Source organism: Fusarium tjaetaba (assembly GCF_013396195.1).
Source record: "Fusarium tjaetaba strain NRRL 66243 chromosome Unknown NRRL66243_c0000244, whole genome shotgun sequence".
Classification (NCBI taxonomy): Eukaryota; Fungi; Ascomycota; class Sordariomycetes; order Hypocreales; family Nectriaceae; genus Fusarium; species Fusarium tjaetaba.
In genome coordinates, this window is record NW_023501440.1 from 22,363 (window position 1) to 34,818 (window position 12,456).

Genomic DNA, 12,456 nt, shown 5'->3' on the forward strand with positions numbered 1-12,456 from the left:
TAAGCAGATAACTGGTTTATTAGTTTATTACACTGGGGTCAGCCAAGGGTAGGATGCCGTTAGGTGTGTAAAGTTTCAGGTACAGTTCTGTAAACCAATATAGGAGAATGCTTTAGAATAATTCAAAATCTACCTAATTTATGAGAAATAGCACCGTGTTCACGTGAATACATGTCCCATCAAGCCAGCTCGGCACCAAGTTGAGCGGCCGCTGCACCAGCTGCCAATCAGCCCATACCAATTGCCTGGGAAACCGCCTTCATCATGGTGGCACAGTCTCCCACCGCGAAGGCTCCCTTGACCTGAGTCTCAAACATCTGACCCTCCGTCTTGATGTCGCCGGTCGGTGTAAGTTCAAGCCCTAGCTGCTCGGCAAAAGGCCCATTAATCTGCCCCATCGGCCCGTGGGCCAAAAATCCCTCAACCACCTCAGAGCCATCCTCGAACTTGATCACAATATCCGAGCTGCCCTCAGACTTCATTGACAGACCCATGATTCTGCGATTGTCTACTGTGATGCGACTCTTGGCCCCGTCTGTACCAGTGGCTGTGAGGTCGGACTCGATCTGCTCGCCCAGACCGTCTCCTCCGTTGGTATAGATTACGGCTTTATCAGCGAGCCGCAGGACCATGCGAGCAAGATGGAGTGCCATAGGCGAGCTGCCACTAAAGTTCATACCGAGGACACCAGCAGATGGCTTGCCTCGATCCTCATACCCATGGCAGAAGAGGCAGTGAAAGCTGATGGCATTAGTGACCCTATAGTTCCATCTTGGGATCAAAAAAACCTAGACACTCACATTCCTTTGGCCCAGCACTCAGTGTAACCGGGAATATCCGGGAAAAGATCCTTCCATCCTGTAGCCAGGAACAGCTTTTTGCCTGTCCAAGTAATGCCATCCGCATCGACAAGCTCAAAACCAGAATCAGTTTTCTTGGCAACGTCTACCTGCTTGTCTACAAACTGGACTAGGTCCGTATAACGGTCTAAGAGGTCTTGACGAGCCTTGGAACGAAACTCAGCTGGTGACTTGTGATCCCACGCAGCCAAGTTATGCATGTGGTTAGAAGGGGCATTGCGGTATACTCCAGAGTCGAAGACGGCGACTCTGTACACCTGGCGCACTAGGCCGGTCGCTACTGAGAGCCCAGCTGGGCCGCCCCCTATAACAAGGGCGTCAAAGGTGGCATTTGCGGTGGTCGACATAGCAAGAAGAATATGAGAGCGCATGTATTAGCCTGAGTAAACAAATCGTTTGGTTTCGCAAAGAAATTGATGGTTAAACTTGTCAGATATTTAAGATTACCAGGCGCTTTTTCAGAGGATTAGACTCTTGGCAACCGACGGGCCGAAGGAGTTGTGCTGCAGTTGTGCAGGACACCGATGGCCCGATGCAGCGCACAACGAAAGGGTAAGCTACCGTCTGGACTTGTAGCACTGCTACAGGTCGAACTATGGTAGTAGACACAAAAGGATTCACCCCACTGATGTCTTGACGAAATCTGTATTCAGAGCATATTGGAAAGACCACAAGACTTTGCAGCAAAACATCCTCCACCATGGACAACGCGATGAATAACCAAGCTTTCAACACCGTGGCGATAATCCTCAACGTCGCCATCGACAGTCTAGACCTTGATTCCAGTTTTATTCAGAATGGAGGAGACTCGCTGAAAGCAACATCTCTTGCAAACCATTTCCGTAAAAGAGGAATAGCGGTCACGCGAGAGATGATCCTCACGAGTACTTCACTTAAGCATCTTTTCACCCTCTTCGAATACCCATCGCTGGAACCTGATGACGTACAAGTCAATTCAACTGTTCTGTCCGATAGCGACTGGCAGACAGTCACTCCCGCGGAACAAGATATCATGTCCAGCCCAGACTTCTCCAACTTTGGGACGTCGAGCTCAAGCATATGTTCCTCCACATCCACGTTTGAAATGAAGTGTGTCTTCCTAAAGAGAGCTTACCGGCCGATCATTTCGACACGACTGTTGTGGAATATGGGGCCCAGCAGGCCACAGAGATGCAGCTTGCTCTGGTCCACGGGACTCTCAAAGACAGGCGGATGAACATGATTCGGTTTACTATGGTGCATCGAAATGAAGACATCAATAAGCTTCAGGTAGCATGGAAGTTTATTGTCGAACAAGCGGATATCTTTGATCTGACTTGGGCAGCGCCGTTGACTGGTACTCAGCATTCGCGTTTTGTATGGGTTGAAGATCCTTCAGAAGACGAATCAAAGACGGCGACCATCGGTTCCAGGTTCACCGTTCTGTCCCAAGATACGAACAACGGCAACTCTCAGGTCATTTGGACAGTACACCATGCCCTGATCGATGGAATCTCAGCGCAGCTTCTCCTACGCAACGTCCTAAGAGTCGCCAGCGGCCACGCCCCAAGCAATATGCCATCCTTTTGGAAATGGGCGCAAGATCTCAAGGCTTACCAAAAGGATAACGCCAGCCTTGCAAAAGAATTTTGGTCACGCCAAAGGCAGCTTCATCCTGAGGCCAGCGGTACATTGCAGCTACCAAAGCCCAACACCAGAAAGAGATCCAACGAGGCCAAAACTATCACACTTCCTATATATGATATGCGAAGTCGTCTGTTGGTGGCAGCCAAGCATAGCAACGTCACTTTGGCTACCATGTTCTATGCTGCATGGGCGCTTGTCCTATCTAGCTTCTCCGACTCCAGGACTGTTGTTTTTGGTGCTCTGCTCAGTGGAAGAAGTATACCCATTGCAAACTCGGACAACGTCATTGGTCCCGTGATCAATTCACTGCCATTGTACATCTTTGCTGATCCAGATGCTACGGTTCAAGAATTCCTCGCTTCGCTGTTTAGGAGCCTTCTTGACCTTGAGCAGTTTTCGTGGACATGTACAGACCATGGATTTAGTCGAGATTATGAATCGACGCTGTCTGTCGAGGCACGGCAGGATGACTGGTCGGAATTTGACATTCGACCAGTTGCGACGTCCAAGTCTCAACAGAGCGATGTCCCGCTGGGCATAACTGTCAACACTGAGAGCCTTCGGTTCCAGTACCACACAGACAGACTCTGCACGGTGGACGCTGAGAGGATCATGTCTTGTTATCAACTTGCCCTTGAACAAATCACTCGAGTGCACATGCCCATAATGGATGTTATGGAGGCTCTCGTGTCAGCACCAAGCCGAGCCCTCTTGGCCAAGTTTGGCAACTGCATCTCAGGTCGAACCACAAGATCCTCGGTCAGCGACGACCTTGTCAGCTTGTTCAGCAGATGTGTAGAGAGACATGCAGATAGCATTGCAGTCGATGACGGGGCTGTTCAAGTAACATATCGCGACCTTGACATCATGACAACTTGTGTTGCTACCAGAATTGCCTCGATGATCTCACAAGGTGACATTGTTTGCGTTCACTCGGACAAGTCGCTCAACTGGATCGTGGCAATCTTTGGTATCCTCAAGGCAGGCGGTGTATACTCATCACTGGACCCGATTCTTCCATCGGAATTGAGAGCAACCATGTTTCGGAATGCCAAAGCAAAGTTGTTTCTCACTCCAAAGACATGCCAACTTTGCCAAACACCGTCGACTTGCGATCTAAGCGACTCGATAGACTCAATTCTAGCAGATCCTCTTCTCAAGCCCCAGAAGATAGACATGACACCCAAGCCATGGGCCAATGCCTATCTCTGCTTTACCTCTGGTTCTACTGGGACCCCCAAGGGCGTCATGTGCACCCATGAAGGGCTGGTTGCTTTCCAGAGCGATCTTGAGGTGAGACTCTTTGCTCAGCCTGGAGTTCGTATTGCTCAGGTCATGTCGGTCGCATTTGACGGAAGCATTCATGAGATCTTCTCCGCATTGACACATGGTGCAACACTGGTTTTGCCGTCTAATGCCGATCCCTTGGGTGCTTTGGACACGGCCCACGCGGCGATTCTAACGCCTTCTATTGCTAGGGTCCTAAACCCCGACGACTATCCGATGCTGAAATGGGTAAGGGTCATTCCGTTCATTATTTATGCTCTAGGACTAACGCAATATGAAGGTTTACCTTGTCGGCGAACCGGTTCCTCAGACAGTGTCGGACCGTTGGTCATCTGTTAAAACCCTATACAACATGTATGGCCCTACCGAGGGCACTGGCGGAGCAACCATCAAACGGCTGACTCCCGGTGATCCAGTGACCATCGGAACACCCAACCCAACAACAAGAATCTACATCTTGAACTCGCAGGGGAAGCTGGCCCATCAAGGTATGATCGGTGAGATCTACATTGCGGGTGTCCAAGTCGCCCGGGGATACGTAGGTCTCGATGGCCAAACTAAAGAGCGATTTCTTCCGGACACCATCATGAGAAATGGGGAAACCATGTATCGGACAGGGGATCGAGGGTACTGGAACGTAGCTGGTGAAATATGTTGCCTTGGCCGAAATGACCGTCAGATCAAGTTGCGTGGATATCGTCTAGATCTGAATGACTTGGAGGTTCGCATCTCGCGAGCAGTACCCGAACTTTCTGGAGTTGCTCTCGCTCGAAAACAAGATGAGCTTGTGGCAGTTGTTCAACCAGAAGATATCGACATTCAGCGGTTGAAAGCTAAGATATCCTCAGCTCTGCCCCGTTACGCCATCCCACACCATCTTGTTGCTCTGAACAAGATTCCCATGACGCCAGCTGGAAAGGTTGACTATCGAGCTGTTTCAGATGCCTGCGAAAGGGTTTCGCAGAGCCAGACTGAGCCTTTGAGCGATATGCAGCGTTTGGTCTCCTGTCTTGTCTGCAAAGTCCTTGAAATCGAAGACACGAAGCAAGTATCTCTTGATTCGGACTTTATCTCTTTAGGTGGACACTCCTTGAAACAGATACGCCTTGCTCAAATTATGAGTGAAACATTCAAGATGCGAATCCCTCTTCAACTGATCTTATCCAAACCGTCGGTCCGTGGGCTGTCGGATAGCCTGCAAGTCCTGCTTGACTCAGCCCAGTCAAAGCCTCCAGCTGCATCTTGCGCAAGGCTTGGGGACAGGGTCTCGCCCATTGAACACGAGTGGCTCGTCAAGTACCAATCTTCCAGAGGGACTGCTTCTTTCAACGTCTGTTTTGCTTCCACTTTCAGTCAAGTATCAGTTTGTACAGACAGGTTGATCTGGGCATGGAATCAGGTTTTGCAGAGACACGAAATTCTATCGTCGCGATTCAGTCTCGATGGGGAGGGTTCAAAGAGATATTTTGACCAGGCAGCACCACGCGTCCAAGCTTTGTCTGATTTGGACTTTTGGAAACAAGCAAATCGACCCTTCGACTTGGCACAAGAAAGCCCCATACGAGTCTTTGTGGCAATAAACAAGCTTATGGTTATCATCAGTCATGTTGTAGCAGATTACACTACACTCAGTCTTCTTCTTCGCGACGCATCTCAGCTCTATCATGGGCACCAGGTACAAAAGAGGCCCATCTACGCCGACTCTACGTCACTCGTGGATGTGTCTTCCGAATCTGTTGATCATTTCTGGAGGGATTATCTGAGAGATCTACCTCAAGCGCCAAAGCTATTACGTGATTCACCATTGAGAACCACGTATCAGGGGCGCTCTTTCACTATGCAGCTTGACCACGAGCTTTGGGCTTCTATCATGAAGCTACCTTCAGCAAGGACCTGCAGTAATCAGCAGTTAGCTATTGCAGTTGTTGCTGTTTGTCTTCATCAAGATGTGAGTGATATGGACATGGTTATTGGCGCGCCTTCAATGCACCGACAAACCGACGACGAACTACAGACGATTGGGCTGTTTCTCCAACCTTTGCCTATCAGAGTGAAGCACTCCAAGTCACTTCGAGGTTCGTCTTTCCTTCAATCAACTCAATGCTCTATGCAGGCCGCAGTGGCCCATGCGACCTGTTGGGATCGCATTGTTGATGCACTTGACGTCAACCGCCAGTATCCCAACCATCCGATTTTTGACATTATGGTCACGTTTCTAGATGACAGAATGGTGAGCCAACTAAAGTTGGATATTCCATCTTTCGAATCTCGCCATATATGGGCAAATGGTGCCAAATTCAAGCTGATGTTTGAGTTTATGGTGGTACGGGATGGTAGCCTCGCGCTTAGGATAGAGTACGATAACTCATGCATTTCACTACATGAGGTGCATAAACTTGCTTCCCGGGTAGAGGTTACATTGAAAATGCTAGTAGAGAGCGAGATGGATTTAGACCCTTGAATAGACAGTAAACTGACATAGCTTTATGTTATATTTATTAATTAACAATACTTTCTTTAACTTACTGAAAATGCATCACTATAAATTCTATATCTATTACCTATAGACTTCGTATTATTAATTTTAATCCTTTGACTAACCAGTTCCTAACTCTCTGTCCCTTCAGTAGATATTATAATATCTGTATTAAGGCTAATATTACCCTACCTCTAGAGAAACGACTATCTCTGTTACGGATGTCGCGAATCTTGAGGGGTAGGCGATATAAAATGCACAATTCTACTCTTTTCACGGTCCGAAACTTAGCGGGGACATACCGGCCGGAGACATAGTAAAGCATACTCGCCGGAGACTTGGCAAAGCATACCGGCCGGAAACTGTAGCTAGATATACTAAAGCTTTAAAGTAAATTGTCTGTTAATATAGAGATATTAATAGATTTTATATAGCTTTTAATTATAATATACTTTTAGTAAATACAATATCTTATAGTTAACTTAAAGATATTATATTTTTATAATATTAAGTTTTAATTATGACCTTAACTGAGGTTCTCTCTTCTCAGATAAGAGATACTGTAAAAGCTATTTTGCCAACAGTTTCATTAACTCTAAACGACAGGTCTTCCGATAAGATAGATCTTGCTACAGCTGAGAACTGGCTAATCAGGCCTGAGGTTCAATGTCTTTACAAGGAGGCTATTCAGAGGCATCTGACTGAAGATGTAGGTGTCACCTTACATAACCATTCGGATCAAGGAACTCATTTTAACATTAGCATTTATCCTACGCTCAAGGCTTTGGTGGTGACGCATCGCTCCTTGCATCAGCAGCAGACTTCTTTAACACTTACTTCAAGCCGCTTAGACCTGTCCTCTCAGAGCATATAGTGGTTACGCCTGGAGCTACATCATGTCTTGATTCACTGTTATTCAGCATTTGTGATAAAGGGGATATTGTGTTGGTGCCCGCACCGTACTGGAGTTTGTGAGCCGTCCCGTCATTGAGTCAAGTACTAACCAGATGCAGACGGTTTTGACTTCCATTTCAGACTCCGGGCCAAAGTCAAGATAGTGCCAGTCACAACAAAGTATGAGTTACCTGTCGATGGGTGTAATAACGAAATACTTCTCGGCTCCTTACTTTCATCCTTGAATGAGGTATATGAAAGTGTCGCCGACAAAAGCCGCGTGCGAGCACTTATCGTGACCAATCCACATAATCCATTTGCCCAGTGCTACCACGAAGCATATCTCAAAGAAGCGATTGAATTTTGTCAAAGAAATGGATTACATTATATCTCTGACGAGCTGTACGCCATGAGTGACCTCCAACGAAAGCGACGGCATGACGGTAATGCTGGAGCGCCTTTCGTCTCTGCGCTTAGCTTATCCAACGGGAGCCCTGAGTTAGAGTGTCAAAAGCTTGTGCCCTTGCCTGCAAGTAAAGTTCATATTATATGGAGCTTCAGTAAGGACTTTGGTTCAAGTGGCTTGCGTCTGGTAAGGCTGACAATACTACAAATATTTTATTGACTGACATATTGAAAAGGGATTCCTCATAAACCAAGATCCTCTCTGTAGAGCTTTGCTAACTTCGGTTTATATACTTTCAACCATTCACACGTCCTGTCTATCCTCCATCGCAGCAACCCATCTTCTTAAATCAAAAGAGCTACCAGATCTCCTTGAAAAGGCAGCAACACGTCTTGAAGGAGCTCAGAAAACTGCTATAGCACGATTCCACCAATGGGGAGCTCCGTTCATATATCCAGACGCTGGTCCTTACGTCACGGTGAAGTTGGTCAGGGATGCCGAGAGTCTCGAAGAAGAAAATGAGGGACTAGAAAGGCTGAAACAAGCTGGGGTCATGGTCTCAAGGCTTCGCGGCTTTGGAGGCTGGAAGGGATTTTCTGGCAATCTCAACTACTACGGCTGGGTTAGAATGACGGTTGCGGTCCCGAAGGATAGATTACTTGATGCTTTGGATAGAATTGCGGATATCATGAAGTACGAGGAGAAGGAAGGTAATCACTCTGTAGTTAGTCAAGATGAATGTGACTGAAGCTTAATCTGCGGGAGCTGGCTGGCGTGGTTCATTGCATAGGCACAGTACGGTATGCTTTTCGTATCTCGTTTTGGCTTAACTAGCTTATACAAATGTATATTCACCACTAAGTAGATCCGCTGTCTAGACTTTTAGTAAGGTGTTCACCCCTAGTTATCAACATCGCGCCCATCTGAGCCACAAGCTTTTTCTGACCGTCAGCTCCAGTTCCACGAACATCCTTGGAGAATTCATGAACAATCTTCATCAAAGCTCGCTGAACCTCCTTATGCAGTATCCTTTTTGCCATCGAGATCTGCTCTTCAGGGTCTAGCTCAAACACACCAAACTGAAGAACCGGTGACGCCGTTGCTGAGTTTCGTCGGTGACTCCATGCCTGGTCTTGAACCATGTCTTCAAAAAGCACCAGTATGAGATCCAGCACTGAACACACAGTCATACAACAGCTACTGCAAGCTTTGTACTCCTCCTGGTCCATTATAGTGGCTAGATCTGTCAAGCATGCTTTGTTAACGCGCAGAATCTCGTCGATGGAATGCGTGTTGGATCGGACGTGGTGTTCGAGTATGAGTATGATCTTGGACAGTGCTGCAACATGAGGGAATTGGCGACCGTCGAACTGAATCTTTCTTGTGGCAGATGCCATGCATGCAGCTACTGAGGAACTCGAACATTCGGGGCTAGGAGGAAATTGCTGTAGCGGTAGTCCCCCGCTTGCATGTATGGTTGAATCACCGTCCATGTCTATTATGTCGAGTGCCATGTGATCCATATTGAAGTCAAAGTTCAGACCTGATTGGAAGTCATTTGACCTGTTGGCATCAGTAGTCGAATCGCCGTAAAGCCCAGCATCAGTAGCACTGCCAGTACCAGCACTGAAGCAATCAAAAACTTCAAAATTTGCAGGATTGCTCAAAGGTGATGCCAGAGCGGATTGTGACAACTCAACGCTGGTAGAGTTATGCCGTGATCGTTGTTGGTTCACATTTTGTTGTGAAGGTTCTTGGTTTCCTTCTGTGCTTTGCGACATCTGCTTATTCTTGCGTGACATCCTTCCAACCATGGAGACTTTGTAGCAGCACCTGAGTCCCGCTTGTCGACATCGAGCGCAGCCTGTCTTTTCTCCACTGCACCGGACCTGATGTGCGTGTATGCTTGTCAGCCTTGTCGGTTCCCAGCCACTGCAGCTTGTTGGTTCTGCCATACCTTGGCACTATGGCATTCAGTGCACGCAGCTCTTAATCGAGCAGGCTTTTCCCTCTGTTGTTCAGACATGGCACCGTGATGTCAAAGCGGCTGAGAATGGTGACATCGGCACTACTCTTTATGTGCTCTATCAAATACGATCAGCATGGGTGCAATTGGCTTGGTTGTCAGTGGGGGACTTTATTCTTGGTGTCCCTGGTTCATTTATGAGTGGCTTGACTATGTCGATAACGATGGGCTACCAACGAGATCTTGTGGATTCCAAAGATTTAAGCTTGCTTTGTAGAGGGAGACGAGCCCCCACGAGCCCAGTCAAACCAAGCAAATGTTCCAAACGATAGCAGAGACTAACTATTGTACATAATCCCAAGCGTGGCAGAGTTGTGCATAAGCTTTTAGCACGGCCATCAAGGTCGCATCAGCTAGCCCAGTCCAGTCTAGCCTATAGTCGCTAAACGAAAATCAGTCGGAAATAGCGCACTCTCCACCGACTCAAACCAATGGTAGTATCAAGCAAGCAAAAATTCATGGTTGTTAATTATCTCTCAGAATGTATCCGCTCACGCAATGGGCTAGATTCTCCAACCAATACCCACTTCTCTGACATTGTGTTCATTAATAAAATCCTTGTAGACTGTGTCAATTCCTTGTATTGGCTTTTACCCAATAGCCTGCAGGGTAGCTAGCACTAACACAGGCATGCATGCTAACTAATCCTTGTACGGCAGTATCTCGCCCTTCTTAGAGACCCCCGCCCCATCTTGTTCGGCTTCTCTCTGCCAGGCAGCTAGCTTTCCTTCAGTCTTCCACTTGCGAATATCTCTGACGGCGTTATCACAGGCTCCTCTAGCCAGAGCTGTATAATTGAACTCTATGTCCTTAGCAGCCTGTGTCCCAGGCTTAACATTGTCGAGTTTCAGCTCATACATAGCTGTCAGGAACAGCTCAGGTCGCTCATTGTCCTCTTTCACTGCTGTGCCGTGAGACAGTAGGAAGGTACTTGTGGCGCCTGTTGTGACTGTCTTTGCTTGAACCTAGATGGTGTGAGCCGACATCCATCAATATCACAGAATGTGGGGTCGCACTTACATGAAGCGGCGGGGCGATGATTACATCCTGGATCAGATCCTTACCAGCTGCTGTGTGGACCGCACCATCGGCAAGGGTGAGCTTGCGACAAAATTCGTTCTGTGTGCCAGATAAAACCTCGCAAGAGGCTACGTACGGTGCAAAGTCGTGGGGGTTGCGGCCGCCTCGTCGAATCCCATACCAAAGTTCCGTCGCACTGAGAACAACGGTCTGATCTGGTGGGTTCACGGATTGAGTGAAGGCAATATTGAAGCTGAACGTGGACTGGGTCATTGTGTAACAGGGGCTCGTCAGCAAGGTTGACCGAAAGTAAACGGTACCAAATAAGTAATTCGTATCAGTCGACTGATGCAGATAAAGCGCTAGGGTTAATGATCCACCCAACAGTCATGCAAAGCGTTTGTTCCCTGCTCACGCTGTCGATATATCTTTCGTGTTGAATCAACGCAAGCGTCGAAGTTAGGAGCTGAATGTGTTATTTACAGTTGAAACTTGTGATAGAGAGCTTAAATCAGTTGAGAGAACTTAGCAAGCAATGATTCTTTCCGGTTTTGGAGTGCTGTTCGGCATCTGCAAAGTGGATGGAACGCTTCGGCCCGCTTTACGAAAACAACTTGCGAAAAGCCGAGAACCCTGGTGGCCTAACCAACCTCTGGCATCCCCGTTGGAAGCCAACAATGATGGACCTTCGAAAGGATCTTTACGATTAGAGCTATCAAGGTTGCCGCAAGAAGAACCTCGAAGTCTGAATGAGTATTCCTTGTAATGCCGAGTCTGAACACATTTCTGTGTAGCAATTGATCTGGGTCTCGGGCTGAGAAACTACCTCAGATCCCAATCAAGTGTCCATTGTAAGCGACTACTAAACCAGGGTGCTGTTGCTTTACTTGGCTTGACTATATATTGTAATCTTTGGGATACAAAACCACAACTTATGGCTGATGAAAATAATTGGTGCACTTTCTAATAGTTATCTTTTTGCCACATGACCAAATACGTAGAGAATAAATATTCTATTTATAGATCGTATTGAATAGACACCACTAACATTGTACTGCACTGGCTAGCTGATGTTATTTCCGCGACTTAAACATGATCTCAGCCTGTGCATCAGGCAAGATAGCCAATCCATAATGAACTTGCCCTGGCTTATCAGTGCCCTTCTTGAGCTTAACATGATAGTTCTTGAGTAGATGCGCAAGCACCACCTTAATCTGAGCGCTGGCAAAGAACCGACCAGGACATGCCCAAATACCGTGCCCGAAATTGATGTTGTCAAGACCTGTTGATGCGTGCTGGTATTTAGTCTCGTTCCCTGGAACTTGGCGAAGTCTAGAGAAGCGGAACGGATCAAATTTCTCTGGATCGGGATATACTTTAGGGTCGTGGTTGATGAAGTGGCTCATGATGGTCATGCGTGTTCCCGTAGGAAGAACGTCCCCGGTAGATGTCTTGAGTCCCTCAGGGCTCGTGACGATACGGGGAATATTGACTGTGCTGCGATTAGTACGGCGAAACATGAAGCGGGAGGATGTCTTTGCTTAAGGTACCTAGTGACGGAGGACAAAGGCGCTGCGACTCCTTGGCAAAGCTATCTAGCTTTTTCAGTTTGGCCAACGAGTTCTTATCAATCACGCCATCTTCTCCAAGAACTTCGGTCAACTCCTTTCGCATCTCTTCTACATCTTCCTCGGGAGTGGCAGCTAGGTCAAAGGCGATGTAGGTCAAGGCGTTGGATAAATTGTAGATTGAAGCAAAAGTTGTAGCAGTTGATCTCTGCCAAGCTCCTGAACCGTTGGTGTCGTTTTGTACTGAGAAATGAACCAGTCGAGCAAATCTCCTCCAACAGGTTTCTCCTTGC

General features: G+C 47.4%; 4 protein-coding genes across 4 annotated transcripts; 1 reads left to right on the forward strand and 3 right to left on the reverse strand.

Moving 5' to 3' along the window:
• Positions 1 to 227: 227 nt before the first annotated feature.
• Positions 228 to 1,207, reverse strand: FTJAE_10522 (thioredoxin reductase; the record flags this gene model as incomplete). Its single annotated transcript, XM_037343374.1, has 2 exons — positions 228 to 741; positions 801 to 1,207. The coding sequence occupies 2 exons, from the start codon at positions 1,205 to 1,207 to the stop codon at positions 228 to 230; spliced, it is 921 nt and encodes a 306-aa protein (XP_037202424.1).
• A 353-nt stretch (positions 1,208 to 1,560) lies between these two features.
• FTJAE_10523 (non-ribosomal peptide synthetase) lies at positions 1,561 to 8,297 on the forward strand (the record flags this gene model as incomplete). Its single annotated transcript, XM_037343375.1, has 7 exons — positions 1,561 to 1,949; positions 2,069 to 4,001; positions 4,054 to 6,128; positions 6,856 to 6,958; positions 7,012 to 7,220; positions 7,285 to 7,735; positions 7,785 to 8,297. The coding sequence occupies 7 exons, from the start codon at positions 1,561 to 1,563 to the stop codon at positions 8,295 to 8,297; spliced, it is 5,673 nt and encodes a 1,890-aa protein (XP_037202425.1).
• Positions 8,298 to 8,406: 109 nt separating this feature from the next.
• On the reverse strand, positions 8,407 to 9,363 carry FTJAE_10524 (fungal zn(2)-Cys(6) binuclear cluster domain protein; the record flags this gene model as incomplete). The annotated part of the gene is made up of 1 exon (XM_037343376.1): positions 8,407 to 9,363. The coding sequence occupies one exon, from the start codon at positions 9,361 to 9,363 to the stop codon at positions 8,407 to 8,409; it is 957 nt and encodes a 318-aa protein (XP_037202426.1).
• An 853-nt stretch (positions 9,364 to 10,216) lies between these two features.
• FTJAE_10525 (uncharacterized protein) lies at positions 10,217 to 10,868 on the reverse strand (the record flags this gene model as incomplete). Its single annotated transcript, XM_037343377.1, has 2 exons — positions 10,217 to 10,540; positions 10,596 to 10,868. 2 exons carry the CDS (start codon positions 10,866 to 10,868, stop codon positions 10,217 to 10,219), a joined length of 597 nt encoding a protein of 198 aa, XP_037202427.1.
• Between the last annotated feature and the right edge of the window lie 1,588 nt (positions 10,869 to 12,456).